Source organism: Myotis daubentonii, chromosome 1 (genome assembly GCF_963259705.1).
Source record: "Myotis daubentonii chromosome 1, mMyoDau2.1, whole genome shotgun sequence".
Taxonomy (NCBI): Eukaryota; Metazoa; Chordata; class Mammalia; order Chiroptera; family Vespertilionidae; genus Myotis; species Myotis daubentonii.
Genome location: NC_081840.1, coordinates 45,340,057 through 45,365,783, shown reverse-complemented (window position 1 = coordinate 45,365,783; position 25,727 = coordinate 45,340,057). Strand labels below are relative to the sequence as shown.

Here is a 25,727-nt window from a genome sequence, read left to right as displayed (position 1 = left end):
TTAAATAAACTTCTTGTTCAAAAATAAATAAATAAACAAGATGGCTTCTTTTTAAAAAATATATATATTTTTTATTGATTTCAGAGAGGAAGGGAGAGGGAGAGAGAGACAGAAACATCAATGATGAGAGAGAATCATTGATTGGCTGCCTCCTGAATGCCCCACACTGGGGATAGAGCCTGCAACCTAGGCATGTGCCCTAACCAGGAACTGAACCCTGACCTCCTGGTTCACAGGTCGATGCTCAACCACTGAGCAATGCTGGCCGGGCCATCCAAAGTTATAGAGAAGGCAATGGCACCAGAGGTTAAGGGTTGTCCACTGGGTCACATAGCTGGACAGTGGTGGCGTAGAGATTACATACCCAAGCTGATGCTTTTTTAAAATTTAAATTTATTGATGAGAGAGAGAGAGAGAGAGAGAGAGAGAGAGAGAGAGAGAGAGAGAGAGAGAGAGTTGTTGTTCCACTTATTTATTCATTAATTGATTGATTGATTCCTGTATGTACCCTGACTGGGTACTGAACCCTTGGCTTTTTGGGACAACATTTCAGCCAGTTGAGCTGCTCGGCACGGGGCCAGGCCAGTGATCTTAATCACGGAGTGAGCTACTGCTACTCGTGAAGGGACCTTAGATACCAGGCTGCTCTGGGAGCAGTGGCGAGCTATGGCAGATTCCTAATCCAACCTGCATTTTAGAACATGCCCAAACCTCCTACTCCAGGGTCTGGCATTCCTGAGTCTCTCCTCAATATTCAAAAAGAAAATCTCTATCTCAGACAATTTAGACCATACCTTTTCCCCTTCCCCTGCCCCATGTTCCCCTGCTCCTTCTCATCAGTACACGGATAAGTCATCAGAGAGCAAGGAGGCCCAGGTTTAAACCCCAGCTCTACTGCCTCTCTGTGCCTCAGTTTCCTAATCTATTCAATGGGCTGGGAGAAGACTCAGATGAGGTAGTGTGCAGGCATCTGTCAAACACCACAAGAAGTAATAACAGAGGTGTCGTCAGTATCACTGGGGCACTAAGGACTCCATAGAGGCTCTTTCCCTCTATAGGAGCTCCAGGCTATTTGACCCTCTTGCTAGTTTCCCTTTCTGCCTGGTAAGCAAGCCACCTAAAGCTTTCCTCAGGTACATCAATTGTGCGCAAAGCATATGCTCTGCAAACCTAGCAATCGTGCATTTATATATTTACTCAGCAGCTACTGAGTGCCAGGCCCCATGCAGCAAGTGACAGCCTCCTGGCTGCTCAGGGATGTCACCACCATGCACTTCACACCTCCAGGCCTTTGCTTGTGCTGTGTCTTCTGCCTTGGGTGCCCTTTCTCCCTTCTCCGCTCCTCTTTGGAGCCTTCCTTAATTCCAGACCTCAGTGATTCACGTTTTCTTCTGTTTCTACAGCTTGTTGCTGGTACCAATGCAAGTAAGTATATAGATAGATTGCAGTTATTTTTTTCAAGCCTATCCTATCAGCTGGCTGGGCCTGTCTCTTGTATGGGGCACAGCACCTACTAACCTTTAGCTTCAATCAGATACGGTAGCGATCAGGCCTTGGTCCCCATAGATGTCATCTTAAATAATTCCACAGGGTGGCAGCAAACCCCTCCAGACACAGCCCTCCCAGGACCACAGAGCTTCCAGGCTCCCAAAGCTCTAAAGACCCCTTCACACTTACTGTCTACTTTACCTCATCCCCACCCTCCAATTGGGTGACTTTGCCCTGCCCACCCCAGTTTCTCTACCTGTAACAATGGATTGTTTGCACTTAAACTGCATACTTCACTTACTATGAATTTATAGCTTTTATCAAGATGTAATTTACATACCATACAATTCATGCATTTAATTGTGCAATTCAATGGTTTTTAGTCTATTCACATAGTTGTGCAAACATCACCAAATTTTACTTTTTAATATATTTTTTTGTTAATTCTCACCCAAGGATTTTTTCCATTGTTTTGTTTGTTTGTTTTAGAGAGAGTGGAAAGGAGGGGGAGAGACAGAAACATCGATGTGAGAGAGACACATCGATTGGTTGCCTACTGCTGCAACCTGTATGTGTCCTTGACCAGAATTGAACCTGGGACCCTTCAGTCCGTGGGCCAATGCTCTATCCACTGAGCCAAACCGGCTAGGGTCCATCACCACAATTTTAGAACATTTTAATCACTCTCAAAAGAAACTCTGTACCCATGAACAGTCGCTCCTCATTTCCCCCAATCCTCAGCCCCCCAGATCTAGGCAACCACTAATCTCCTTTGATGTTCTAGACATCCTATCTAATAAAAGACAAAAAGGGTAATTAACCACACCTCCGCTATGCTTCCCATTGGCTAATCAGCAGGATATGCAAATTAACTGCCAACAAAGATGGCGGCTGGCAGCCACGCAGCTGAAGCGAGCAGGAGGCTTGCTTGCTCCAGTGATGGAGGAAGCCAAGGTTCCCCGCCTGCCGCAGCCCGGCTCTGAGCTCTGGAAGCAACAATGTTTCAATTATAGAAGCTAAACAAACCCCAGATACCTGCTTTCAGCCAGCCATGGCCTCAGAGCTTGGAACGCCAGTGATGGCAACAATGTTTCAATTATAGAAGATAAATAAATCCCAGAATAAAAAAAAAAAAAGAAAAAAAGGAGAGGCTGGGAGCTTCAGTCGCCCGCCAGCCTGAAAACGGTCCTCAGCCCCTCACCCAGACTGGCCAGGCACCCCAGTGGGGACCCCCACCATAAAGGGGGTGTGGCCAGACTGAAAACAGCCATCAGCTCCTCACCCAGGCTGGCCAGGCACCCCAGTGGGGACCCCTACCCTGAAGGGGGTGTGACCAGCTGCAAACAGCCATCAGCCCCTCACCCAGGCTGGCCAGGCACCCCAGTGGGACCCCCACCGTGATCCGGGACACCCTTCAAGGCAAACCAGCCGGCCCCCACCCGTGCACCAGGCCTCTATCCTATATAGTAAAAGGGTAATATGCAAACTGATCCTAACAGCAGAAAGACTGGGAATGACTGGTCACTATGACACACACTGGCCACCAGGGGGCAGATGCTCAATGCAGGAGCTGCCCTCTGGTGGCTAGTGCGCTCTCACGTGGGGGAGCTCTGCTCAGCCACAAGCCAGGCTGATGGCTGCCAGTACAGCGGTGGTGGTGGGAGCCTCTCCTGCCTCCTCAGCAGCGCTAAGGATGTCTGACTGCAGCTTAGTTCTGCTCCCCACTGGCAAGTGGACATCCCCTGAGGGCTGCTGGGCTGCCAGAGGGATGTCTGACAGCCATCTTAGGCCCAATCCCCTGGGGAGCAGCCTAAGCCAGCAGGTGGTCATCCCCCAAGCGGTCCCAGACTGAGAGAGGGCCCAGGCTGGGCTGAGGGACCCCCTCCCCCAACCTGAGTGCACAAATTTTTGTGCACTGGGCCTCTAGTAGTTTCATATAAATGGAATCACACATCATACAGTCCTTTGGGACTGGCTTCTTTCACTTAGCATAATGTTTTCAAGGTTCACCCATTTTACTATTTAAAAATACCTGTTTTATGGATATACCACATTTCATTTTTTCATCAGCTGATGGGCATTTAAGTTGTTTACACATTTTATCCAGTAGGGATAATGCAATGAAGAATATCGGCGTATGAGTTTTTGTGTAAACATGTTTTTAGGGAGTTCCAGGTTATGCTGAGTGGGCTAACGGGTATCTGGGCCCCAAGGGGGGTGAACTTGCTGTCCCCAAGGCTAGCAGATGATGGCTTTTTCTCATGCTGGTCTGCGGATGCCACTGTGGGCAGCGCCGGTAACGCCAATGGCTTAGCTGATGCTGGGAGGAGCACAGAGCCTTACAGAGCTTTGCCTCTCTAGGCGTCTGGCTGGAAGCACTAGCGAGTCACGGACACTCAGGAAGAGAAGAGGAAGGAGAAGGCCAGGACCCATGACCGGAAGAAAAGGCAGCTCAGGAGGCTACAGAAACAGGCCTACAGAAACCTGCGAGACACGGGGATCCTCAAGACTCATGGCCTCCTGGTCTGAACCCAATAAAAACGGACTGTCTATTACCAAGAAACAAGGAAACATGTTTTAATTTTTCTTGAATATACACCCAGGAATGGAACTGCTGGGTCAGGTAGTGACGACATGTTCAGCCTTTTGAAGAACAGACAGACTGTTGATCACAGCAGTTGCACTGTTTTTCATTCCCACCAGTAGTGTAGGAGGATCTGGTTTCTCCACAGCCTCGTCAATACTTGTATGATCTGACTTTTTCATTCTAGCCATCCTAGAGGGAGGGAGCTGATATCTCACTGTGGTTTTACTTTTCCTTTCTTCATGTGCTTATTGGCCATTTGTGTATATTCTTTAGTGAAATGTCTATTCAGATCCTTTGCCCATTTTTAAATTGGGTTACTTGTATTTTTATTATTGAGTTGTTATTATCATCAAATTATAAGTATTCTTTATATTTTCTAGATAAAAGTTCCTTACGAGAGACATGATTGGCAATTATTTTCTCCCATTCTATGGTTGTCATTGCATTTTCTTTTTCTTTTAAAATATTTTTTTGTATCGTTTTCAGAGAAAGGAGAGGGAGAGAGAGATAGAAACATCAATGATGAAAGAGAATCATTAATTGGCTGCCTCCCGCATGCCCCCCATTGGGGATCGAGCCCACAACCCGGGCATATGCCCTTGACCGGAATCAAACCTGGGACTCTTCAGTCCACAGGCCAACGCTCTATCCACTGAGCCAAACTGGCTAGGGCTCATTGCATTTTCTTGATCATTTAAGCACAAAAATTTAAAATGTTGGTGGTATTCAAAGTATCTATTTTTTTTTTCCTTTTTTGATCGTGCTTTTGGCTTTTTATCAAAGAACTATTGCCTAATGCAAGTCAGGCCAGGCTGTAGGCATTTTGGAGTGAGGACCAGGCCAGTGGGCATATGGCACAGGGTGGCCAGCAGGCTGTTTGTGTGCTCAGGAGCCTGGCTCCTCAGTCCTCTTCTCAGCCTCTGCTCTCCCCCTCCCTGCCTCCCTGCCCTAGGGGGCTCCATGAGGACCCAGGGCAGCAGAACTCCCCATAATCAGTCCTTGTGGGAGGGGCATGGGTTCAGGTGTCCCCCTCCCTGACGCTGGCCTGAATCCAGAGTTCAGGGCAGACTCTCTCATCCTTGTCTGTTCCTGCTCCTCCATGTCCTGTTTCCAACCAGACTTCCCCTCCTGAGCAGAGTTGCGAGCAAATAAATGTTAGGATGAACCAGGAACTTGTGGGGTGGTTTGTTACAGAGCAGTAACGAATTGCAGCAGGTTGCTGCTGCTGCTTTCTGCCCATGTGCGTGTATGCGTGTGCACCTATGTGCGTGCGTTAGGGACAGTGTCTTCAGCCGGAGGCCTGACTATTTGAGATCTTAGGGCCCAGACTCCAGATGAGCCGCTCAGCTTTGACATCTATTTCTGCTGAACTCCTCATTGGAACCCTGCTTCTCCCGCTACCACAGCCCAGTTCAGGGCCTTTTTAGAACAGGCCCTACCTGTATTTGATGTAAGTGGCGTGCAATTTGCATACCTCTACATGAGTCATGAGTCATGTTAGGTGGTCTCTAAATGTTTACCTGATGCCTCTGTGGGGGAGGTATTAGCATCTTGGACTCTTGGAGGGGACAGGGGCACTGGAGGTCACCTGGTCTGTTCTCCTACCCTCGCAGGGTCTGCTTGATCGAATGACAAGCCCACCACCTTCCCAGGCAGCTCTCGGATGGCTGGAGTGTTGAAGAGGTCCTGTGCTTGCCAAGTTTTGTATAGAAAAAGGTGAGGTAGTCTGTCTACATTTAGTTTGGGTTTAGTTCTTTGCCTTGGGAAAGTCAGATCAAGTCAACCACTCCCCCCGCTTTGCAGGACAGGGACTAGGGTGGCCTTAGGCATCCACAGCAGTCATTGTCTCTGGCCTGACCTCCGCCCCAGCCACCCCAGCAGGCTGCTTCTGGAAATGCCAGACCAGCAGCTTTCAAGCGTTCTTTCAGGAGCAGGGCCCTGTTTGTAAATGAAATCTCACGTAGAGCCCAGCGTGTAAGGGAGATGGAAGTGGACCTGCTCTGGATGAGGGTGAGCAGGAAGAGTAGAGGCCCCCGGCGAAGTTCTCCCACACCCCTGGCCACAGCCAGGCCGCCCAGCTTGCAAACCACTGCCCTGGTGTGTTCCTCTCAAAAGCTCCTCGGGGTCCTCTGGGTATGGGACTCGCCCTGCAGAGCCTCCCAGCAGCGAGCCCTGGCTTTCCATTTCGGCAGCAGAGGGGTCATGAACAGGCTCAGCCGTTGCATTACAACACTGCCTCTCAGGAAGCTCGGGGCCTGCTGAGCCCTCCGGGTCTCCTGGCCTGGCCTAAACCTCAGCAGCCTCAGACACCTGCCTCAGGAGCCTGCAGTGAGGAGAGGACAGGGAGGAATGGAGAGGTCGGGCCAGGGGCTCTGACTGTGCCCTGGAAAGAGTCCTTCGGTCAGAGCCCCAGCTTCCTTAACTTTGGGGAAGGAAAACAGTCCTTCCTTGTAGATGATGCATGAAGAGCACACAGATAGCCCTGCGCGGCACCTGCTCAGTGCTGATGGGCTGTCCCTATGGAGCCGAGGGAGGCATGGAGCAGCGGATGGAATGCAGACCCTGCGGCAAATGGCTTATCCTTTCTGTAAAACTGAGATGGTAACTAGAATATCTACCTCCCAGTGAGGTGCTGAGGACCCAGGAAGCCTTGCACCCAGGCAAGGTACAGGGCAGTCTGCTGTTATCATCCTGGGCTCTGACCCTGTGAGCATCGGGCCTGGCCCACACTCTCACCCACCCCTCCAAGACCTGACACAGCCATCAAAACACTGGAGGTTTACTTTGGCAACAGGACTTTTATTCAGTCAAAATGAGCAGAGTGTGACAAAAGTCAGGCCCATTCAGGCCAGGTGGCCCCCCTCCACTTCCTCCCCTAGACCCACCCTTCCCACAGGAGAGGGGGTTACTGGATGAAGGGGGTGCGGAGAAGCCACTGCAGGGACCAAGGCCTGTCTGGGAGCTTGGAGAAGCCCTCAGCACGGGCCCAGCTTTTGGGAGACGGGCGGACCGCCCTTCTGAGTCCACGCGGATACGACTCCAGTCTTCTAGGGAAACATCACAAAGTCTACCTGCTTCAGCTAATTCAAGTTCAGGGTGAGGGGCCCTAGGGGGTTGGGGGTCAGGGACTTTGTAGTCTAATCTCACACTTAAGGAATACACTTATCTTTTCTCCCTTTAAAAAAAAGTTTCTTTCTGCTATTTAAAAAAATGTTTCTGAGTGTCATAAAAAATAGGTATTTGTTTCCTTGGTTTTCCTTTTCCTTCTTTAACTACGTATTTCAAAGAACAACACAACAGAAAAGAGAAACAAGCAGTCACAACATCAACACCCTTAAACACACCTTGTATAAAAATAGCTTCCGGCCACACTCGCTGACAGCAGTCTTTCCACTGTCCGGGGGTAGGTCAAGCTGGCTGTGTCCCATGGACAGAGGTCTGGAGGGCCTCCGCTGGGGACCCTCCCCACGCACACACACACCCATCACGCACACGGTACATTCCAGGGGCCGGCCTGCTCCGGGCTCTGTGTCTGGGTGGGACGGGGGGGGGCGGGGGGCGAGGGGGGGCGGGCTTCAGGGTGACGTCCGCCCTCCCAAGGCCCAGGAAGAGAGAGGGCCAGGGGATCCCAGTCCAGGGTGAGTTGGCTGGGAGGGTCAAATGGGAGTGGCTAGAGCAGACGCGACAACCAGCACTGGCTTCGTTTGGAGCAACAATTTACATTTCAAGGAACAAATTTTCCTCTCATTTTTGGCTTTTTTCCCATTATTTGACCAATTCCATCTTCATTTCTGTAGGCCCCGTGAGGCCTACCCTGGGTGGCTTAGCCTCTGGCCTCCTCTGGGGAGAGCCAGGGCTGCGGGCAGGGGGACGAGCCAGGGAGAGGGTCCAGTGACAACAACACGGCCCGAGAGCCGAGAGCCGGTGGGCCTTGAGGTAGACGGTTTCTTTCACACCTGGTAATAGGGAAGCGCCTTTTTTTTTTTTTTTTTAAACTCTAAACTACAATGTGGGGAAGGGGAGGGGGAGCCCGTAAAGGGGCTTGAGGTAGGAGTGCATTCGGGGCTCTGGGGGAAGAGGGGCTGAGGCCACGGCCACTCCCCCACGGACATTCATTCCGGCTGAGGTAGGTGCTGAGAACCAAAACAGCAAAAATCCATCCTGAGAAAACAAGGGGGCCCGGCCACAGCAGGGCATAGTTTGGAGTCTGATTCATCATCCTCTCTCTTCTCTCTCTCTCTTTTTTTCATTTTAAGTTTTTGTGTGTTTTTTTTTGTTTTGTTTTGTTTTTAGGAAAACAGTTCATTCCGAGTCATATGGGTACCAGGCAGAGGTGAGGGGGTACCAGGCAGAGGTGAGGGGGCACGAGCCCAAGGGAGGGGCTCCCGCAGAGACCCCTCCAGGTCCTGGGGGGCTCCCTGCCGAGGCTTCTGTCGGCCTGGACAACCTGGGGGCAGTCAGAAATGCTGGGAAGCCCCCACACGACTGGAGAAACCTTGCCTTTGACCTGAGAATGGGGGGTTGCCCCCCTCCAGAGCTGTCCAGACGCTGGCTACTGTCCCGAGAGAGCTGGCTGGGCAGCCGGTGCCGAGGAAGGCGGGGCAGCTTGTCCTTCACTGAGGAGGCCGGAGCCTGCGTCCCGAGGTGGGGGGGCAGCTGTGGGGCCTGCGCAGGGAGCCTTGGCCTCCGACGTCCTCTCCTCCCGAAGGCCGAACCCCTGAAGTGGCAGCATGGAGAGCGGGGTCTCCTCACACAGGGCAGGGGCCGCGGGATCCTGCTGGGGAGTGGGCCGGTCACACCGGCGTCAACACGAGGCCAGAGGCCCACATGCCCTCCAGCCAGAGGATCCACTCCCACTCAGGGCTCAGGGGCTCCAGGCCTCCCTGCTGACGGAGGCACAGAGAGACGCACGGGCCATATTTTGTGTCGAGAGAAGACCTGGAGCTTGGTGAAGGCCGATGGCCAGCGTACAGGGAGGGCAGGATCGGAGGTGGGAGGGACACTCACCGTGGCGCTGGGGCTGGGGCTGGGGCTGGGGCTGGGGCTGCGGTCTGGCTGGCCCGCTGCCCCGGCCGGGGGGAACAGCTGCTCCAGTTCCTTCATGTCCGCACGTTTCTCGTCTCGGCCCAGTTGGTCCCGATCTACCAGTCTGGCCCCGTTCAGTGCCAGGATACCAGGGTCCCTCTGGCTCCGGGGGCCCTGAGGAGGGGACAGCTGGTTTTCTACATCCTTACACAGGAGGACCCTATGGGATGAGCCAGGAGTTAGGGAGAAGGACCTGTCGGGGGGCGGGGAGGGGGGAGAACACAAGGGTAGAGACAGCCAGCCCAAACGCCCCTCTCCCCCCGCGGCTCCTCCTCCTCCTCCCACCTCATGTCAGTCCAGCCCCCTCTTCCTGCCCCAGCACCACCTGCCCCTTTGGCCGAACAGGAGGAAGAGGACACAGAAGATGATGCAGGTGACCCCGATGTGGATGCCGATGACGATGCCGGTGGTGGACATCTGCTTGGTGGCCTCCTCCTTCCGGCAGTCACACGGTGGGCTCAGGGCTGTTGGGAGGGGCGGGTTGGGGGCTGCGGCTCCTCTGGTCTGAAGCAGTCCCAGACACCCAATCTCTGGGGGCTCCTTATCCACGAGCCACGCCCACCCCAAGTCCATAGAGCCTTAGTCTTTGCCTATGGGACTCCAGCCCAGACTTTTCAGCTTTTTACCAGTTACTGAGTGCTATGTGCCAGAGACTGAGAATAACACTGTAAACCTCGACACAACTCCATAAAGTGTCCCTGTAGTCCGAACAGGTATTAATATCCCTCTTTTATGGAGGAAACTGGGGTTCAGAGAGGTTAAGTCACTTGCCCAAGGTCACACAGCCAAACTCTGAGCTCAAACCTAATCCTATGTTCTCAAGGGCTGCATGCGACTCTTCTACCCTCTTACTTTCCCCGGGTCCCTGCTCCCCTCTGCCCACAGCCCCTGGCTTCCATTCCTGCGTGCCAGTCTTCAGCCTCACACTCCAAACACAACCCTCACCTGTCCTCTCAGACGCTCCCCTCAAAGACACAAAGCGGACCGTGGCGTTGCCATCCCCATGCTGGTTGTAGGCGAGCAGCTTCACCTCGTACACTGCGGTGGGGTCTGGGGAAAGGCAGGGAAGGCTGCTGAGAGACCAGCCAGCCACCAGTGGGGGGCCCGATCCCAGCAGGGAACAGAGGTGACTCCTGCGCCCCACCGCCTGGCCCCAGGCACTGCACCCCGGCCAGACTCCCCAAGGCCAGGCTGTGTCCGCCTCACCGAGCTGGCTGAGGTTGTAGGAGGAGACAGTTCCAGGCAGCACGATGGGGCCAGTGAAGGAGGCCTTGCTTGCTGGGCGGTAAAACAGCTTGAAACCGCCCCGATGCAGGGCTAGCCGGGGCCAGGGCTCCCACAGCAGCTGCAGGGTGGAGCTGCCCAGGACTCGCACTGACAAGGGGGGTGGGGCGGGTGCTGCAGGCAGAGAAGGAGGCCAAGATGTGAGGACTTTTTCCATGTTCCACCTGTGACCCAGACCCCCAAAGCCTGACAGTTCTCTGGCTTCTGACTCTAGCTTGTTCAAAGAGTACCTTTACATGAATTAGAAAAAGACACCCCTTCCTCCAGACAGAACCAGCCCCACTCAGCCTCAGAGCCGAGCACCCTGTGCCATGCACAGCCTGAACAAGTGTGCGTGGGGGTTCTGCTCTAACAGCTGGGTGTCTGCGGTTTTTTTAAAAAATATATCTTATTGATTTTTTTACAGAGAGGAAGGGAGAGAGAGAGTTAGAAACATCGATGAGAGAGAAACATCAATCAGCCGCCTCCTGCACACCTCCCACTGGGGATGTGCCTGCAACCAAGGTACATGCCCTTGACCGGAATCGAACCTGGGACCCTTGAGTCCGCGGGCCGACGCTCTATCCCTGAGCCAACCCGGTCAGGGTGGTGTCTGCGGTTTTGTACACCGTGACCAGGCCTCACCTTCGCCCAGGGTGCTGGCCAGGGTGGGGGGAGAGGCTGAGCTGGCCCCCCGGGGGGTGTAGGCCTTGATGTAGAAGCTGTAGGCGGTGGAGGGCTCGAGGTCGCTCACCAGGTGCTGAAAGGTGCCTTTGCTGACTGCTTCCTGATACTCCAGCTCTGGTGGGTCTGGGGAGGCGAAGGGCAGGGCAGGAGAGTGTAAGGGCATGAGGGTGCCCTCCCCGCACTGGTGAAGGGAGGGCAGCCAGGGTGCAGGGGGGAGAAAGAACGGCAGGTGTTGGGTAGGGACACGCAGATGGAAAGGAAGAGAAACAGTGAGTCCGAGGACAGGGCTGCAGAGCCAGCCCGGCCCCCTCGGCCCCACACACCAGCAGCCTTCCGGATGTGCAGGACGTAGCCGATGATCTCCTTGGTGTTGACCAGGGGCTCGTTCCAGGACACTCGGACCTCGGTGGGTGATACGGAGACCGCCCGCACGTTGATGGGGGGCCCGGGCAGCCCCTCAGCCCAGAGCACGGTCAGCCTGGCACTGGCCTGTGAGGAGCCAGCACTGTTCTCGGCCACACACTGGTAGATGGCCTCATCTTCAGGGCCGACTCCAGAAATGGTCAAGGTGCTGCGGGGGAGGGAGAGCCTCAGGGCCCGTCCTCCTCCCAGAGTCCCCCTGCAGGCGGCCAGTCTCCCCATGTGGGAGATGGAGAGACTGAGCTCCCCCAGAAAACAAGCGGCTGGGCTCGTCTGAGGTCTCCCAGCAGGTGAGACCGGAGACTCAAACCCGTCTCCAACTCCCAGCCTAGTCCTCCCCCAGGGGGAGGCGCACAGCCTGCCCAGGCCACTGGCCGTAGGCCTCGCCCCAGCACACACCACACACGTGCCTGTTGTTATTCTTGAGCCTGACGTGGCCTCCTGGCCCCAGCACCTGTCCATTCTTCAACCACGTGACGTGAGGGGGCGGCTCACCCTGGGCTTGGCAGGTGAACATGGCTGTGGTCCCGGCTGGTCTGGAGATGGACTGGGGGTGCTGGACAAACTCTGCTGGGGCTGGAAGGGGCGCACAGAGCGGCATAAGAGCAGTGAGGGGCAGGCGGCGAGGGACGAGACAGCTGTGAGGGAAGGGACGGGGACAGGGGAGAGGGACAGGGCTGGCAAGCCTCCAGGTGGGGCCTGGGCTTCAGGAGGTGGTGGCAGGTCCCACCTCCATCCACCAGAGGCAGACCCCAGAGAGGGCTCCATTTTAATGACTATTTAAAAGACTGACATTTGTATCCGAAAGCAATCAAGCTGAGCTCCCTGTTCAGGAAATTGTTAAATAAATAAATGTGCTAATAGGTTTGGCTGCACCTCGAAGGCGGCAATGACGGGGAGATGGATGAGCCCTCAGTGCCAGCCCCCCTCGCCCCTACATTCAATTCCACTCTCCTCCAATCCCAGGCCTCAAGCCTCCATTAACACCCGAGAAATGAAATGCTCCATCACTTTCATTTGGACAGATTAACGGCACATGCGACGCTAAACAAACGGGGACTTAAGTCCCTAAGACCCCGCTCTGCCACCCCTTCCCCAGCTCTCGAGGCGGGCACAACACAGACAACCCCTGAGAAGGAAATCCAAGCCCAGACCACGGGGACAGTTGACCACAGGGGAGGAGGATGGACAAAATGACCTGGTCGGCTGCTGAGGCCTGAACACTGTGGCGTGGAAGCGAGGTGGGAGCTGGGGTGTGAGTGTGAAAATGACAAACACGCTAGAGTGCTCAGGCAGGTGTGAGTGTGGAAGTATCGCACGTGTGAATGAAAACAGCATGTGGTGTGAGGGACACGTGTGAGCGACACGGGGGGGGGGGGACCAGCTGAGATTATAAAATAGAAATGACGGGGGGAGCTTGCTGGCACCTCGAAGGGGCACACAGGGGCCCATGACTAAGAATGTCCTCCCATTCCCAACACACGCATTCCTGGGGGAGAGAGGAGAGCTGCCCTGCTGGCCTGGCCTGGGGGTCTGGGGAGGGGCAAGGAGAGGGTGAGAGCAAGTATAGGGGAGTGGCAGACCCTGGGTGTCTAGGGTCCTGGGCTTGGGCCAGGGACGTTGATGAGGCAAGGAAAGGGCAGGAGGAGGGCAGGGGTGGGGAGGGAGGGAGGTACCTTGCACCACCAGCCGGCCCTGTGCTGTTCTTCTCACCCGGGTGCCAGGCCTGTTGGCCGCACAGACGTAGACGCCTGAGTGCTGCACGGTCACATCTGAGATGATGAGGTTCCCTGTGCCCAGAACCTGGATGCCCTCCACCCCAATGGGTCGGCCATCTGGGGAGGAAGGGGATTGGAGGTGAGGGAGGGTCGGGGAGATGGGTGTGGAAGAGGGGACATTGCAGACTGTGCAGATTCACCAACCCTCCACCTTCCCCCCTGAGCATCACACGCGGCACCGCGGAGGCGAGGCGGAGGGAGCAACACAGAAAACTCCTCCAGCAGCAGAGACCCGGGTCCCATTGCGCATCCTCACTCACTCAGTGGTGACCTTCAAGTCCCTTCCTCTCAGCTTTTCAAGGAGGAACTCAAGGGTTTGAATGAACTGGACCTTTCCCTGCCTGGTTTCTCTCTCTCTCTCTCTCTCTCTCTCTCTCTCTCTCTCTCTCTCTCTCTCTCTCTCTTTCTCTCCATCGATCTATTTTTATTGATTTCAGAGAGGAAGGGAGAGGGAGAGATAAAAACATCAGTGATGAGAGAGAATCATCAATCGGCTGCCTCCTGCACGCCCCACACTGGGGATGGAGCCTGCAATCTGGGCATGTGCCCTGTCCAGCAATCGAACCATGACCTCCTGGTTCATGGGTCAAAGCTCAACCACGGAACCACGCTGGCCGGGCCTGGTTTGTCTCTCTTGAAAAAAGTTCCCAGGTCAAATATCCATTCTATTCCTGGACTGTCCCAATGCCCACTCATATAAAGGCTCTGAGAAGTCCCGCAGCAGAAGGACCTGGTTAACTCTGTCTCCTAAACTTGTTAGGCCACCAAGCTATTCGTTCCCTCTGCAGATCATGCCTTGGGAAATGTTGGACCAGATGGTCACTGCGGTGCCTATGGGCTCCTCCTAATGGTGAGGCCACTCTTTCTAGTCTCTCCCAGGGACCAAGCCCTCCCCCCACCCCAGGATCAGATTAGCACAGTCAGAATGCAAGGAGACAGCTCTCCATTCAGACCCTGAAGTGGTGAAATCTACTCCATTATCCCGCCTGCTGCCCCCTCCTTCCCAGATCACTCAGCTGCTACAATGTGGGCAGTCTCCTGGTGAATGCCCACCCGACCCTGGCCCTCCAGACTCTCCTTCCCCCGTGACCTTTCTGCTCAGACAATGTGGGCCCATCTGCACCCTTTCATTTCTCTCCTTCAGCTGCCTAGGGATTTAGGCTAGGGACTAGGGGGCCAGGCTGGAGCCTGGGGGGGCCCAGAGTGAGGGTGTGACAACTGGTTGAGATTGTGAGGGGTGTGGGAGTGCCTAGCTGGGGTGTACGGCCGGGGTGCAGAGGGCAGAGGTGAGCAGGAGGGGAAAGAGACCAGGGTGCTGAGAGCTGTGGAGGGCTCTGGAGGGCCCGGTGCTGAGGGTGATGGGAGCAGGAGGAGGGACTGGCGTGGGATGGGACGAGGTAACCCAGGGAGCTAAGCCATCCGTGCGGAGGGGGAGGGAGAATGCGGCGGGCAGGCGGACCTCCCTGGTACTGCCAAGAAGAGGGAACTAACCCCCTCCCGGCCTCGCAGAGACCAGACCCCCACGGAGAACAAACAGGATTCAAAGCCCCCCAGGAGCTGGGTGATGAGACTGGCCCTCCCAGGGGGTGGGACCGGGGTGGGAGAGGCAGGGGCTTTGGAGGAGGCTCACCCAGGCGGCTCCAGGACACAATGGGGCGCGGGTTGCCCGTGGCGACACACTCCAGCACCGCAGTCTGGTGCACCGTCAGGGTGAGGTTCTCAGGCCCCACGAGGATCGTCGGCTCCTTGTAGACCCCGGAGCCCGCGCCTGCGAGGAAGAGGCCACGTCTCTTCACTTTAGCCGGGACCCTTCCTGCCTCCTCACCCCACCCGCCGCCCAGGACATGGGGATAGAAACATTCCAGCCCGGAAGTCAGTCCTGCGGGCAGAGAGGCGACGCCAGGGGCCCCAGGATGTTGCTCACACCCATCTCTCTGCACCTGGCCCTGCAGGCCTCTAGCAAGGGGAGGGCGCCCCCGACAGGCAGAGCTGGGCGTCCCCAGGTAGAGCTGCGCCAGGGAGCGGGCCTTCGATTCCTTCTGAGCTCTCACCGCGAGGGGCACAGAAGGTGGGGCGTGGAAGGTAGCCTGTAGGCGCTTGTCTGACAAGTCCCCGGGGGCAGCTGAAGGGGGCCTGATTTGAGAGTGAGAAGTGAGGCGGCTGGTTGAGAGAAGAACCAGACAGGGCAAAGGACCCTCACCCGACACAGTGAGCCTGGCCCCGTGGCTGACCCGGACGCTGGCAATGTTCGAGGCCACGCAATGGAAGACACCGCTGTCCTCAGCCCGAAGTCCTGTAATCTGCAGGACGCCCTTGGGCAGCAATGTGTACCTGTTGGGGAGGGGGACACAGCTGACCGCCACTGGCACCGCCGGCCACAGGGACCCTGAGCATCACAGACGCAGCCCAGCGCCCCAGAGCTGCCCCGAGGTCACCGTCACCGTCATCATCACAGACTCACACAGGCCGATGCACCTGCAATTCCAGTCCTGACAACCATCGCACACAGTCCGTCTCATGGATACATCCGCGAGCACCCAGTCTGGGCCCGCAAGCCACGGGGATACTCAGTCTCAATGCAGTTGCTGAAACCCAGCCCTGGAGCAGGTGGGCAGGCTGGGCCCACCTGTCTGTCCTCCCTCCAGCATCCCCCACGTGAGGCTCACCGCTCATTGTCCGTATCGATGGGGGCTCTGTTCTTCTCCCACATGATCAGGGGTTTGGGAAGCCCGTGGATTTGGCACTGGAAGCGGGCCACGCCGCCCTCCTCACCTGCGACGGCCTGGGGGTGCACGTGGAAGTCCGACATGGCTGGTGAGAGAAAGGGAGCCGTGTGTGGGAGAGGCACGCTGCTGGGGAGCAGAGGGAAGGAGGGGAGCGGTCACAGGCCGGTGTCCCGGAACCCTGAGCTCACCCCACCCAGGGGCAGGGGTGCTCCTGGAACTGGCAGACACAGGGCATCAGCAGCTTGGGGACACAGCCGCACTTACCCTGCCTCCCACCGTGGGAAACACCTCCCCTAAGGGGTCGTACAGGCCGGGCTGGCACACTTAGAGAAAGGTCTGGACAAATTCTTGGATGACAAGCCTCTGACCAGGAAGTCTTGGGCTGCTGACCCTCAGAGCCCTGCTCCTGTCCTGCTGCCTACGTTTCCCCTGCTTTCTGATTTGGTTTTATAACTGCCCCCCCCCCACCCCTACCCTTCCCTTAGCAAGGTCTAAATGTTGTGCTGCGTGTTTTACAGAACAGGAAACTGAGGCCCAGAGAGGGGAAGCAGGCAGTTCAGTGTTGCCCAGCAGGGCCACCTGTCATTAAACCCTGGTTACAGACACCAGCGGCATTCTTTGCCCTTCCTTATCACCCCATCCCTGTTCTTCTGTAGCTTCTAGATGTACCCCAAGGGGGTGGTATATCCATCCAAGGTGACAAGCCTCTCAGAAGACTGTCAGACCTACCAATCTACATTTCAATGCGTCATACATATTCAGGGACCCCTTCCCCACCTTTTGAGAATCTGAACTAACTGCTTGAACCCTGGTCTGCAGCGGCTGGTACAGTGGGGGCTGTGGCATACCCCCACCCCACTTTCGGCTGGTTAAGTGTTCCCACCCACCCTCATTCCCATCCAGCCCCAACGTCACCCGATAAAGCCCAGAAAAGGGGCCCCTCCCTCTCGGGCTCCCAGCTCCAGCACCAGGGCTGTGATTTCATTAAAATCCACTTTGCTTCAAGTGCGGGAAGGCAGCTCACCATCTGTCCAGGCAGGCAGCACCTCCCCTCCGGCACTCCATCAACTGGGACAGTCATCCCCTCCCCGAAGGACCCCTCCCCCACAGCAGCAGGGGTGCTGGCCCTGGCTCCCGGGTGTGGGTGGGCACACCCTGTCTCAGGCCCCTCCACCACAGGCCGCTCTGGACCCCAAGGCAGCCCAGAAAGGCGTGGCCTTTGTGCCCTTCAGCCCAGCGCCTCTGGGGGCTGATTCTTTGGTGGCGTGTTCTCCATCTCATTTGCATGTGGTTCATTAAATATAAACATGCATAAAAATCCCCTGCCCTGCCGCCTCCTTTTGCAGGCCTCCAGAGAACACGGCTGATGGGTGTGAGTGCCTCCTCCCCACGCGTGTGCAGATCTATGTTTGCCAGGAGGGTGTGGCTACCCCCGCCATGTATGTGTATGTGGACCGAGTGTCCACAGCTGGATGTGAGTGGCGGTTTGTAGCCCTCGGCTCCCGTGGCCAGTGTGTGATTCTGGTGATCAATCACCTGTGTCCCCTTGAAGGTAAAGCCCATACAAACAGCACCTTGGGGCCCTCAGAGCAGGAGGTGGGGCAAGCGCCCCAGCTGGTGTCCCCATCAGGCTTTCGAGAGAATTCCCTAGGGAGCACCCAGAGGTCAGCCTGCTCTGTCTCAGGCCAAAGGCTGTGCTTGGCCAAGGGCCTGCAGGTCAGCCCCAGGGGCTGGGGGGCGGGGGGGGGGAGGGGGGAGGGGAGGGGGGCAAGGCACTGCTGGGGCCCCTCTGCTGCCTCCAGGCTTCTCTGCCTCTCAACCTCCATCCAGGAGGGCATGGCTAGAAACAGGCCCGGGGCGTGGAGAGGGCCCCCAGGTGCCTGGGTCTGGGGCCTCTGCCCCCTGAGCCCTGCTCATTCGGGAGCTGGGGAGCTGCCTGCCCCCTCCTCACTCCAGCTGGAGAGGAGCTCACAGACCCCCAGGGTCCAGGGGCGGAGACTAATGGCTCTGCTGACTACAGATGCCTCCTCATTAAGGAACTGAATCCTTTTGTGTTTCTAGCCCTGATTCTGGGCTCCCTGGAGGTGCCTAGAGCTAGGAACTGGCCTGAGGAGAGATACAAAGGGTAGGGCTGCTTCTTTATCAGGGCGCTGGGGACGGAGAAAGTCTAGCCTCTACCTTCTAGCCCCTCCTTCTCCCCCAAAACTAAACAATGACAGTAGCATGGGCTGAAGGTGATCCTGGAGAGGACACAGGGCAGTTGTAGGCACGGAGCCTGTGCTCCTCTTCACGCAGGTACAGCAGGACTCCCAAGGGTCCCCTTGGGGGCAGCTGCGCCCCCTCCCCACTCAGAGCCCCACCTTTCCCTTCCATCAGACAGCAGCACCTTGCTGTGCCTCTCTATCCACTTTACTCAATTGCAGTTCTGCCAAACATTTCATTTGAAGGGTAGCTTTCCTCGAAAAATGCTTCGACTCAGTGGATAGAGCATCGGCCTGTGGACTGGAGGGTCCCGGGTTCAATTCCGGTCAGAGGGCACGTACCCCGGTTGCAGGGTCAACCTGGCCCTGGTCGGGGCTTGTGTGGGAGGCAACCAATTGTTGTCTCTCTCTCACATCGATGTTTCTCTCTGTTCTCCTCTCCCTTCCACCCTCTCTGAAAAATCCATGGAAAAGTATCTTCAGGTGAGGATTAACAACAGTAAAGTCAACCCCTTCATTTTACGAAGGGGAAACTGAGGCCCAGACCCAGTTGGTGCCTCTACCAGACCAGAATCAGAAGTGCCAGGCCTTGGGCCTTTAGTTCTCCAGCTAGTTTTTCAGTCTCCAAGAGCAGGTAACTCTAGAGCGGACCGCAGGTTAGCCCAGCCTCCTCTCACTGGTTGGGAGTTGGCACCGTGCTGCAAGGTGCAGGGAGGATTGAGAGCCCCAGAGATGGTCCCTCGGTCCCATCCCTCGGTCCCACCCCTCGGAGCCCAGCCGGCTACACAGATGTGGGTGCAATGGCAGGTGTGGGCCTCTATATCCCCTTCCCCATCCCCTCCCCAGTCCCTTGACCAGCCCTGCATATCCCTTGGGTGTCCAGGGGATTGCAGTGAGCGCATGGGCAGGCCGTGTCAGAGTGCCAGGCCTCTCCTCTGCAAATGAAGAGGTGAACAGGCACTCTGTAGGGCCCTTCCAGCTCTGACTCCTGCCGCCTTCATAACAGGCGTCGGTAGCCCTGGTCGGCGTGGCTCAATTGGTTGGGCATCATCCTGTGCACTGAAAGGTTGCTGGTTCAATTCCCAGTCAGGGCACATGTCAGGGTTTCAGACTAGATCCCTGGTAGGGGGCATGTAGGAGGCAGCTGATCGATATTTCTCTTTCTCTCTCCCTCTCCCTTCCTGTCTCTCTAAAAATCAATATAAAAAATATCTTAACATAAACGAACAAACAAACAAACAAGCAGTCCTTGGTCTATACTCCTGGAATCGTCTACTCACTCCTAATTCAGAGGTAACAGCATTCTTATCTTTAGGAAGTAAGGGAAGAGTTTCTTGGGGCCATTTAGGCCTTCTCCAGTCTCTCGGAGTGGGATATGTTTGGTCTACAAATCCCCCCCCAACCCCACCCCCGACTTGTCGCAGCAGGACAGAACCGGGGGAAGCTGTGCCTGTGTCTCTCAGGGGAGAGGGTCCTTGGGCAAGCATGGGCATGTGAGGCTAAGGGTCAGGCCTCTGAGCACCCTGAGCCCTGGACAAGTCACCCTGGAGGCCCCTGTGCGGGACACACAGGTTACAGACACTATTTGTGGCGGCGTTGGTGGTATTGTGTTTGTGGCTGGTGGACATGAAGGTGGTACTGTGGCTTGTGGCTGTTGACGTGTTCTCCTCCTGCTGACATCTCAGCCAGGGAGGCACAGTCCTCGGTCCCTCACTCAAGCTGGGTGATGAGAGGAAGTAGTGCGCAGTGGCTGGGAGGCCCTTCCAGTGTGAGGGCCAGAGAGAGCGAAGGGGTAAGCAAAGGCCTGCCCGGGAGCAGGTGTGGAGAAAGGAAGAAGAAACACTTTGTCCCCATGCAGTCTGGGAAGGAATCTCCTAGCCCCTCTCTACCCTGACCTTGGGTACAGCCAGGCCACTGGGAAAGCAAGGGCAGAGAGTGAGCCCAGCAATCCACCGAGCTGGACGAGAGCAGAAACAGGCAGGAAACGACTCCTGGACACCTCTATAAATCACCCCAAGGGGAGGGGTCTCCTGAGAGCCAGATCGAGAGCAGTTCAGGGAGGGGAGGGGAGGCTTTCCTCCTGGTCCAGGACCTCTGGAGAGGTCAGGCCTGGATCTGATTAGACAGGCTCCAGGGGGACGCTGGGGGGCAGCGAAGGGTCGAGGCAGAGTGCTGGGAAGGAAGCTGGCAGCTCCCCCAAGTCCAACTTCCCACCCTTTGGCTACAGCCGGGCTCTTATCCGGTGTGTGATGACAAAAAGATCAATGGCCATGCTGGGATGGAGAGTTCAAAACAGCTTTTACAAAAGCCGATGCCACTGGGGGTCTGAGGCACAGACGGCCTCCACTCATACGGTCATTCAAGAGGAGCAACCCGGACTACAGACTCTTCCAAAGGCCATCGAGGCCAATCCCCTCCTTGTATTTGTCCCTGCCAAGAACCAGGGATGCGGAGCTCCTGGATGCCCAGCACCTGCTCAGGCATCTTGGGTGACCCTAACATTTCTCCTTATACTAGGAACATGCCCGAATCCCAGATGTTTCTTCCCACTGCCCCCAACTTTCCCCTCTAGAATCACTTTTCTAATATAGTAGCCAGCTATTAAGCACTGTGGCCTTAAGAAATGGGGCCAGTCCAAACTGAGATGGCTGTAAGTGTAAAATACACACTGGATTTCTTAGTATAAAAATAAGACGTAGTATAAAATAAAATGACACTAAGCATTAGGGAAAAGCAAATCAAAACCATAATGAGATGCCACCTCACTCTCATTAGGATGGCTACTATCAAAAACCAAAACCCAAACAAAACAAAACCCACCACAAACAACAACAGAAGATAAGTGTTGGCACACATGTGGAAAAATTGGAACCCTTGTGTACTGTTGGTGGAAATGCAAAATGGTATAGCCACTATGGAGAACAGTATGGTGGTTCCTAAAAAAAATAATTTCCATAGAATTACCACATAACCCTGCAATTCCACTTCTGCTATGAACATGGGTGTAAAAATATCTCTGGGTCTCAGAGATATTTTTACACCCATGTTCACAGCAGAATTATTCATGATAGCTAATGCATGGAAGCAACCCACGTGTTCATCAATGAATGAATGGATGGATAAACAAAAGGTGGTACATGCATACAATGGAATATTGTTCAGCCTTAAGAAGGAAGGAAATTCTGACATATGCTTACAACATGAATGAACTTTGAGGACATTTTGCTAAGTGAAATAAGCCAGTCCCCAAAAGACAAATACTGAATGATTCCACTTATATGAGGTACCTAGAGTAGTCAAATTCATAGAGACAGAAAGTAGAATGATGGTTGCCAGGGGCTGGGGAGAGGGAAAAGGGAATTATTGTTTAATTGTTCTAGAGTGGATGGTGGTGATGGTTTTCCAAATAATATGAATGTATTTAATGCCACTGAACTGTATACTTAAAGCTGGTTAAGATAGTAACTTTTACATTTTGTGTATTTTATCAGAATAAAAAAAATGGGAAAAATAAAAATTTTCATTGATAATAATCAACAACCTAAAATATTGAACAGAAGTTGAAACAAAATTTTATTTTTAAAAATATGTTTTTATTGATTTCTTTTAGAGAGAGAAGGGAGAGGGATAGAGAGATAGAAACATCGATGAGAGAAACATCAAAGATTGGCTGTCTCCTGTACACCCCCTTCTGGGGATCAAGCTCGCAACCCGGGCATGTGCCCTTGACTGGAATCGAACCAGGGACCCTTCAATCTGCAGGCTAATGCTCTATCCACTGAGCCAAACCACCAGGGCTATCATGTGTTTTTAAAACCTTTGTAAATGTGACTACTAGAAAATTTTAACTTACCTATGGTGGCTCATATTATAATTCCACTAAACAGGACTGTTCTAGAAGAAACAAACAATTTCGTTCTCTAAGAAACAGCTTCTGAGGTAAAACAACCTTAAATCCTTCAGCCACTTGTGTTGTGAAATGATGTTCAGGTGCCTTCAGCCAAGGGAAGCACCAGCCACTAGCCAAGCTTTGCGCGGGCAAGGCCCCCTTTCAATGAATGTGGCACCTGGAGGTGGCCAGAGCCCTTGGGGGATGTGCCCACACGACCTTATGTCACCAAAGGACTTTGAGCAGATTTCAGCCATCAGCAGTGGAGAACATCCCTGTGCTGAACAAATACGGTAGCCACTAGCCACATGTGACCACTTAAATTAAAACTTAAAAGAAAATTTAAAATTCGGTTTCTCTGACTCACTAGCCACATTTCAAGCAATAGCTGTAAGTGGCTCCCAGCTACATGATGGAACAGCACCAACAGCATATTTCCATCATCACGGAAAAGTTGATTGGACAGTGCCGGTCCAGACCCCAGCCCAGGTCTCAGACCCCCGGCTGCCTTCTCTCTTGCTGTCCTACCAGAGAGCGCCCTTTCCTCTCCATCACCATCCTAGCCTGGCCCTGCCCTACAGCTCCCTCCACACGGACTCAGAGACCCTGACGAGGCCCACATCTGATCAGCACCCCAGGGCCGTCACACCGCGTGGCACAAGCATTCACGGGGCAAGGTTTTGGCTCCTAGTGGAGAAATACTCGCCAAGAGCTTTTGGAGGTAGTGTCACAGTGCAGAGGTTAATGGTACAGGCTCTGGAGTTATACAGTACTGGGTTCAAAACTCAACAGTGCCATTATCAGCTGTGTGATCTTGGGCAAGTTAACCTCTCAGAACCTCTATTTTCTCACTTATAAGTAGGGATGATAACAGCTCATGTTGCCAGAGCTGCAGCACTGGGGAGATTTAGAATGAGATGTATTTGTGAAGTGCTTAGCACAGTCCTTGGAAAATAGTAAATACTTGCTAGCTATTGTTGAGGGAAAATAGTAGGATCTTGAGTTAAATGGGAACCGAGGGGCTATGAGAGGGTACGACTGGGGGTGGGGGTAAGGGCAGAGCCGCCATCTTCCCTCGGAAAGACTAAGGCTCACAGAGTTACTGCGGATCCTCCAGCCCTCTGGAGTTGTGAGTAAAGTCAGAATCTGCAAGATCTGAATGGTGAAGGGGTCAGTGGGAGGCAGAGGGGGGCAGCTGGGTATAAAGCAGAGCTTGGCTTCTTCTATCTCACTTCTGCCTGGGGCTCCATAGAGGCCCCAACAGACCGAGCTGTCAGTTGGAAGAGGCCGTTGGGTAATTGAGGCCTTGATTTCTCCAGTAAAATGTTTATGAAGCCCATAAACTCATGCCTTTATTGGCCAGACTCATTCCGGGGGATGGATGTGGCTCTCTGAGGTGTAGTTAAAGCACCTGCTGAACTCAGGCACCCGATGACTGCCCTGGCCTCCACCCAGACCCACCAGGCAGAGCCACTGGCAGGGTGAAGCTGGGCAGAGTGGCCCTTAGAGGGCAGGGAGGCTGGCCAAGGCCCACCTCACCCGCTCTTTAAACTCCTCAAAGCACTTATAAATAAATGCCCTATTTCTAAATGTGTATGGGAAGGAGGGAGACAAGGGCAGAGAAACCTGAGTCCTGGGGAGGCTGGCGACTTGCCCACAGTCCCTAGTGGGGTGTGGTTCTTGTTCTTAGGGTTCTCTAGCCCAGGATCACTCTCCCCAACACTCTGTCCCTGTCCCCCCATCACCTGGGTCCTCACCTTGCCCTGACTTTTGTTCTGTAAGGGAAGAATGCCCACCCTGATTGGCTGTTGTCATGTGGGAGAGGGAAAGTATGGACTTAGAACACCTGTATTTCTCCCCCGGGCTCCCAAAGGGGAGTTGGAGAGTTGAATTAAGGTTCTGAATCCAGAGTATGTTTTGAGGAGGAAGGGGTGTGTGTAGGGAAGGGGTGTTGTATGTATGTGGGTGAACGGTGCCTGGCACTTACAAACAGCCCCAGAGGACTTTGAAGGCTCAGCTTCAGCAGGGGGTGAATGATTCATCTGGGCCTGTGCCTGGTGACCCTGCTCTGAGAAGCCTCTGGATCCCTTTGTCTGTATCCTCAGCCTCCTCAAGCCCCTCACCCGCTGCCTTGGGCCCCTGAACCCCAGCCCCTCCCTGCCAACCTCCCACTCTACCACCAGCTCGCCAGTCCCCCCCCCACCCCCGCCCCAATTCTAACACAAAAGGCAACTTTGTCTTTCAAGTCAGCAGCCATAAATCCACGTCTCTACCCTCCCTCCCAGCAGCCACCTCTGACAAATGGGGGCCTGGATGGGGGAGAGGTGGGAGGCAGTGGGGAGCTGGCCTCAGCTTGGGAAAGTCCCTGCATGCAGCTGCAGAACTGGTGAGCACCGGACCTTTATGGCCTGATCTTTGATTCCAATGGACTGTAAGGCCCAATGCACGGCTGCAGGGGCGGCAATTTGGGGCTCTCCGCAGCCCCTGGGTTTGGCTTTTACAACCCAAGGAAAATAAAACCTCTCAAAGCCCTACTTTTAATTACGTAACCCACAATTCGGAGGCTCCTGTTCTTCCTCCAGATCAAGCCATGAGCTCCTCCCTCTGCACCCTCCAGCCTTCAGTGGAGTGTGTGGAGTGTGCCTGGGGGAGTGCATGCTGTGAGACATAGGCTTGGGAACCTATCTTTTTTTTTTTTCTTTTTAAATCTTTTTTTTTTTTAATATATTTTATTGATTTTTCACAGAGAGGAAGGGAGAGAGATAGTCAGAAACATCGATGAGAGAGAAACATCGACCAGCCGCCTCCTGCACATCCCCCACTGGGGATGTGCCCGCAACCCAGGTACATGCCCTTGACCGGAATCGAACCCGGGACCCTTCAGTCCACAGGCCGACGCTCTATCCACTGAGCCAAACCGGTTTCGGCTTGGGAACCTATCTTAAGTGACACATCGGGTGTGTCAGTGGGTGGGTGTGCTCCACTGCTTTCCACGGCGGCCTCTGACACACTCTGGGAGGGGGAAAGGGAGAGAAGCACACCGACCCCTGTGACTGCCCTGCCTACCCCACGGATAGGTTTGCAAAAGCAGTCCCAATTTCAAATAACTGTTTTATCCCATGTACTAGACACTGAGTCAGAGGATGCGTCCTGGTTTTTGGTTTGGGAAATAGAGTCACTGGGCTGACTCTAAGCATTCATTCAACAGATGCTTACCGACCGCTGATGTGTTGGAAAGGACGTTCCGGCACCCCAGGGGCAAATTCCCGCCATCCCACAAGCCTCCTCCTCAGATGTGCCCACCAGGCTCCTAAGCAATGTCAGAAGGGTGACAGCACCAAGGTCAGCATCTTAGAGCCCATCTCCTAAGAAATGTCAGAAGGGTGACAGCACCAAGGTCAGCATCTTAGAGCCCATCTCCTAAGAAATGTCAGAAGGGTGACAGCACCAAGGTCAGCATCTTAGAGCCCATCTCCTAAGAAATGTCAGAAGGGTGACAGCACCAAGGTCAGCATCTTAGAGCCCATCTCCTAAGAAATGTCAGAAGGGTGACAGCACCAAGGTCAGCATCTTAGAGCCCATCACAGTAATATGGCCCTAAAA

The 25,727-nt window shown here is 54.5% G+C and overlaps 1 protein-coding gene and 1 non-coding gene across 2 annotated transcripts in view; one reads left to right on the top strand and one right to left on the bottom strand.

The window, feature by feature from the left end:
- The first annotated feature begins 3,728 nt into the window (after window positions 1-3,728).
- On the top strand, window positions 3,729-3,815 carry LOC132224624 (small nucleolar RNA SNORD35). The gene has a single exon (XR_009450704.1). It is a non-coding gene; the product is annotated as a small nucleolar RNA SNORD35 (small nucleolar RNA).
- A 4,611-nt stretch (window positions 3,816-8,426) lies between these two features.
- IGDCC3 (immunoglobulin superfamily DCC subclass member 3) overlaps window positions 8,427-25,727 on the bottom strand; it is a 41,513-nt gene continuing 24,212 nt past the window's right edge. Inside the window, exons 3-14 of the mRNA XM_059669215.1 lie at window positions 15,975-16,119; window positions 15,509-15,639; window positions 14,939-15,076; window positions 13,207-13,365; window positions 11,941-12,106; window positions 11,434-11,681; window positions 11,069-11,233; window positions 10,367-10,558; window positions 10,106-10,210; window positions 9,486-9,624; window positions 9,083-9,320; window positions 8,427-8,852 (exon numbers count right to left, since the gene is read on the bottom strand). Of these exons, the coding sequence (XP_059525198.1) occupies window positions 8,628-8,852; window positions 9,083-9,320; window positions 9,486-9,624; window positions 10,106-10,210; window positions 10,367-10,558; window positions 11,069-11,233; window positions 11,434-11,681; window positions 11,941-12,106; window positions 13,207-13,365; window positions 14,939-15,076; window positions 15,509-15,639; window positions 15,975-16,119 (2,051 nt within the window). The 3' untranslated portion in view covers window positions 8,427-8,627. The remainder of the gene's footprint in view (window positions 8,853-9,082; window positions 9,321-9,485; window positions 9,625-10,105; window positions 10,211-10,366; window positions 10,559-11,068; window positions 11,234-11,433; window positions 11,682-11,940; window positions 12,107-13,206; window positions 13,366-14,938; window positions 15,077-15,508; window positions 15,640-15,974; window positions 16,120-25,727) is intronic.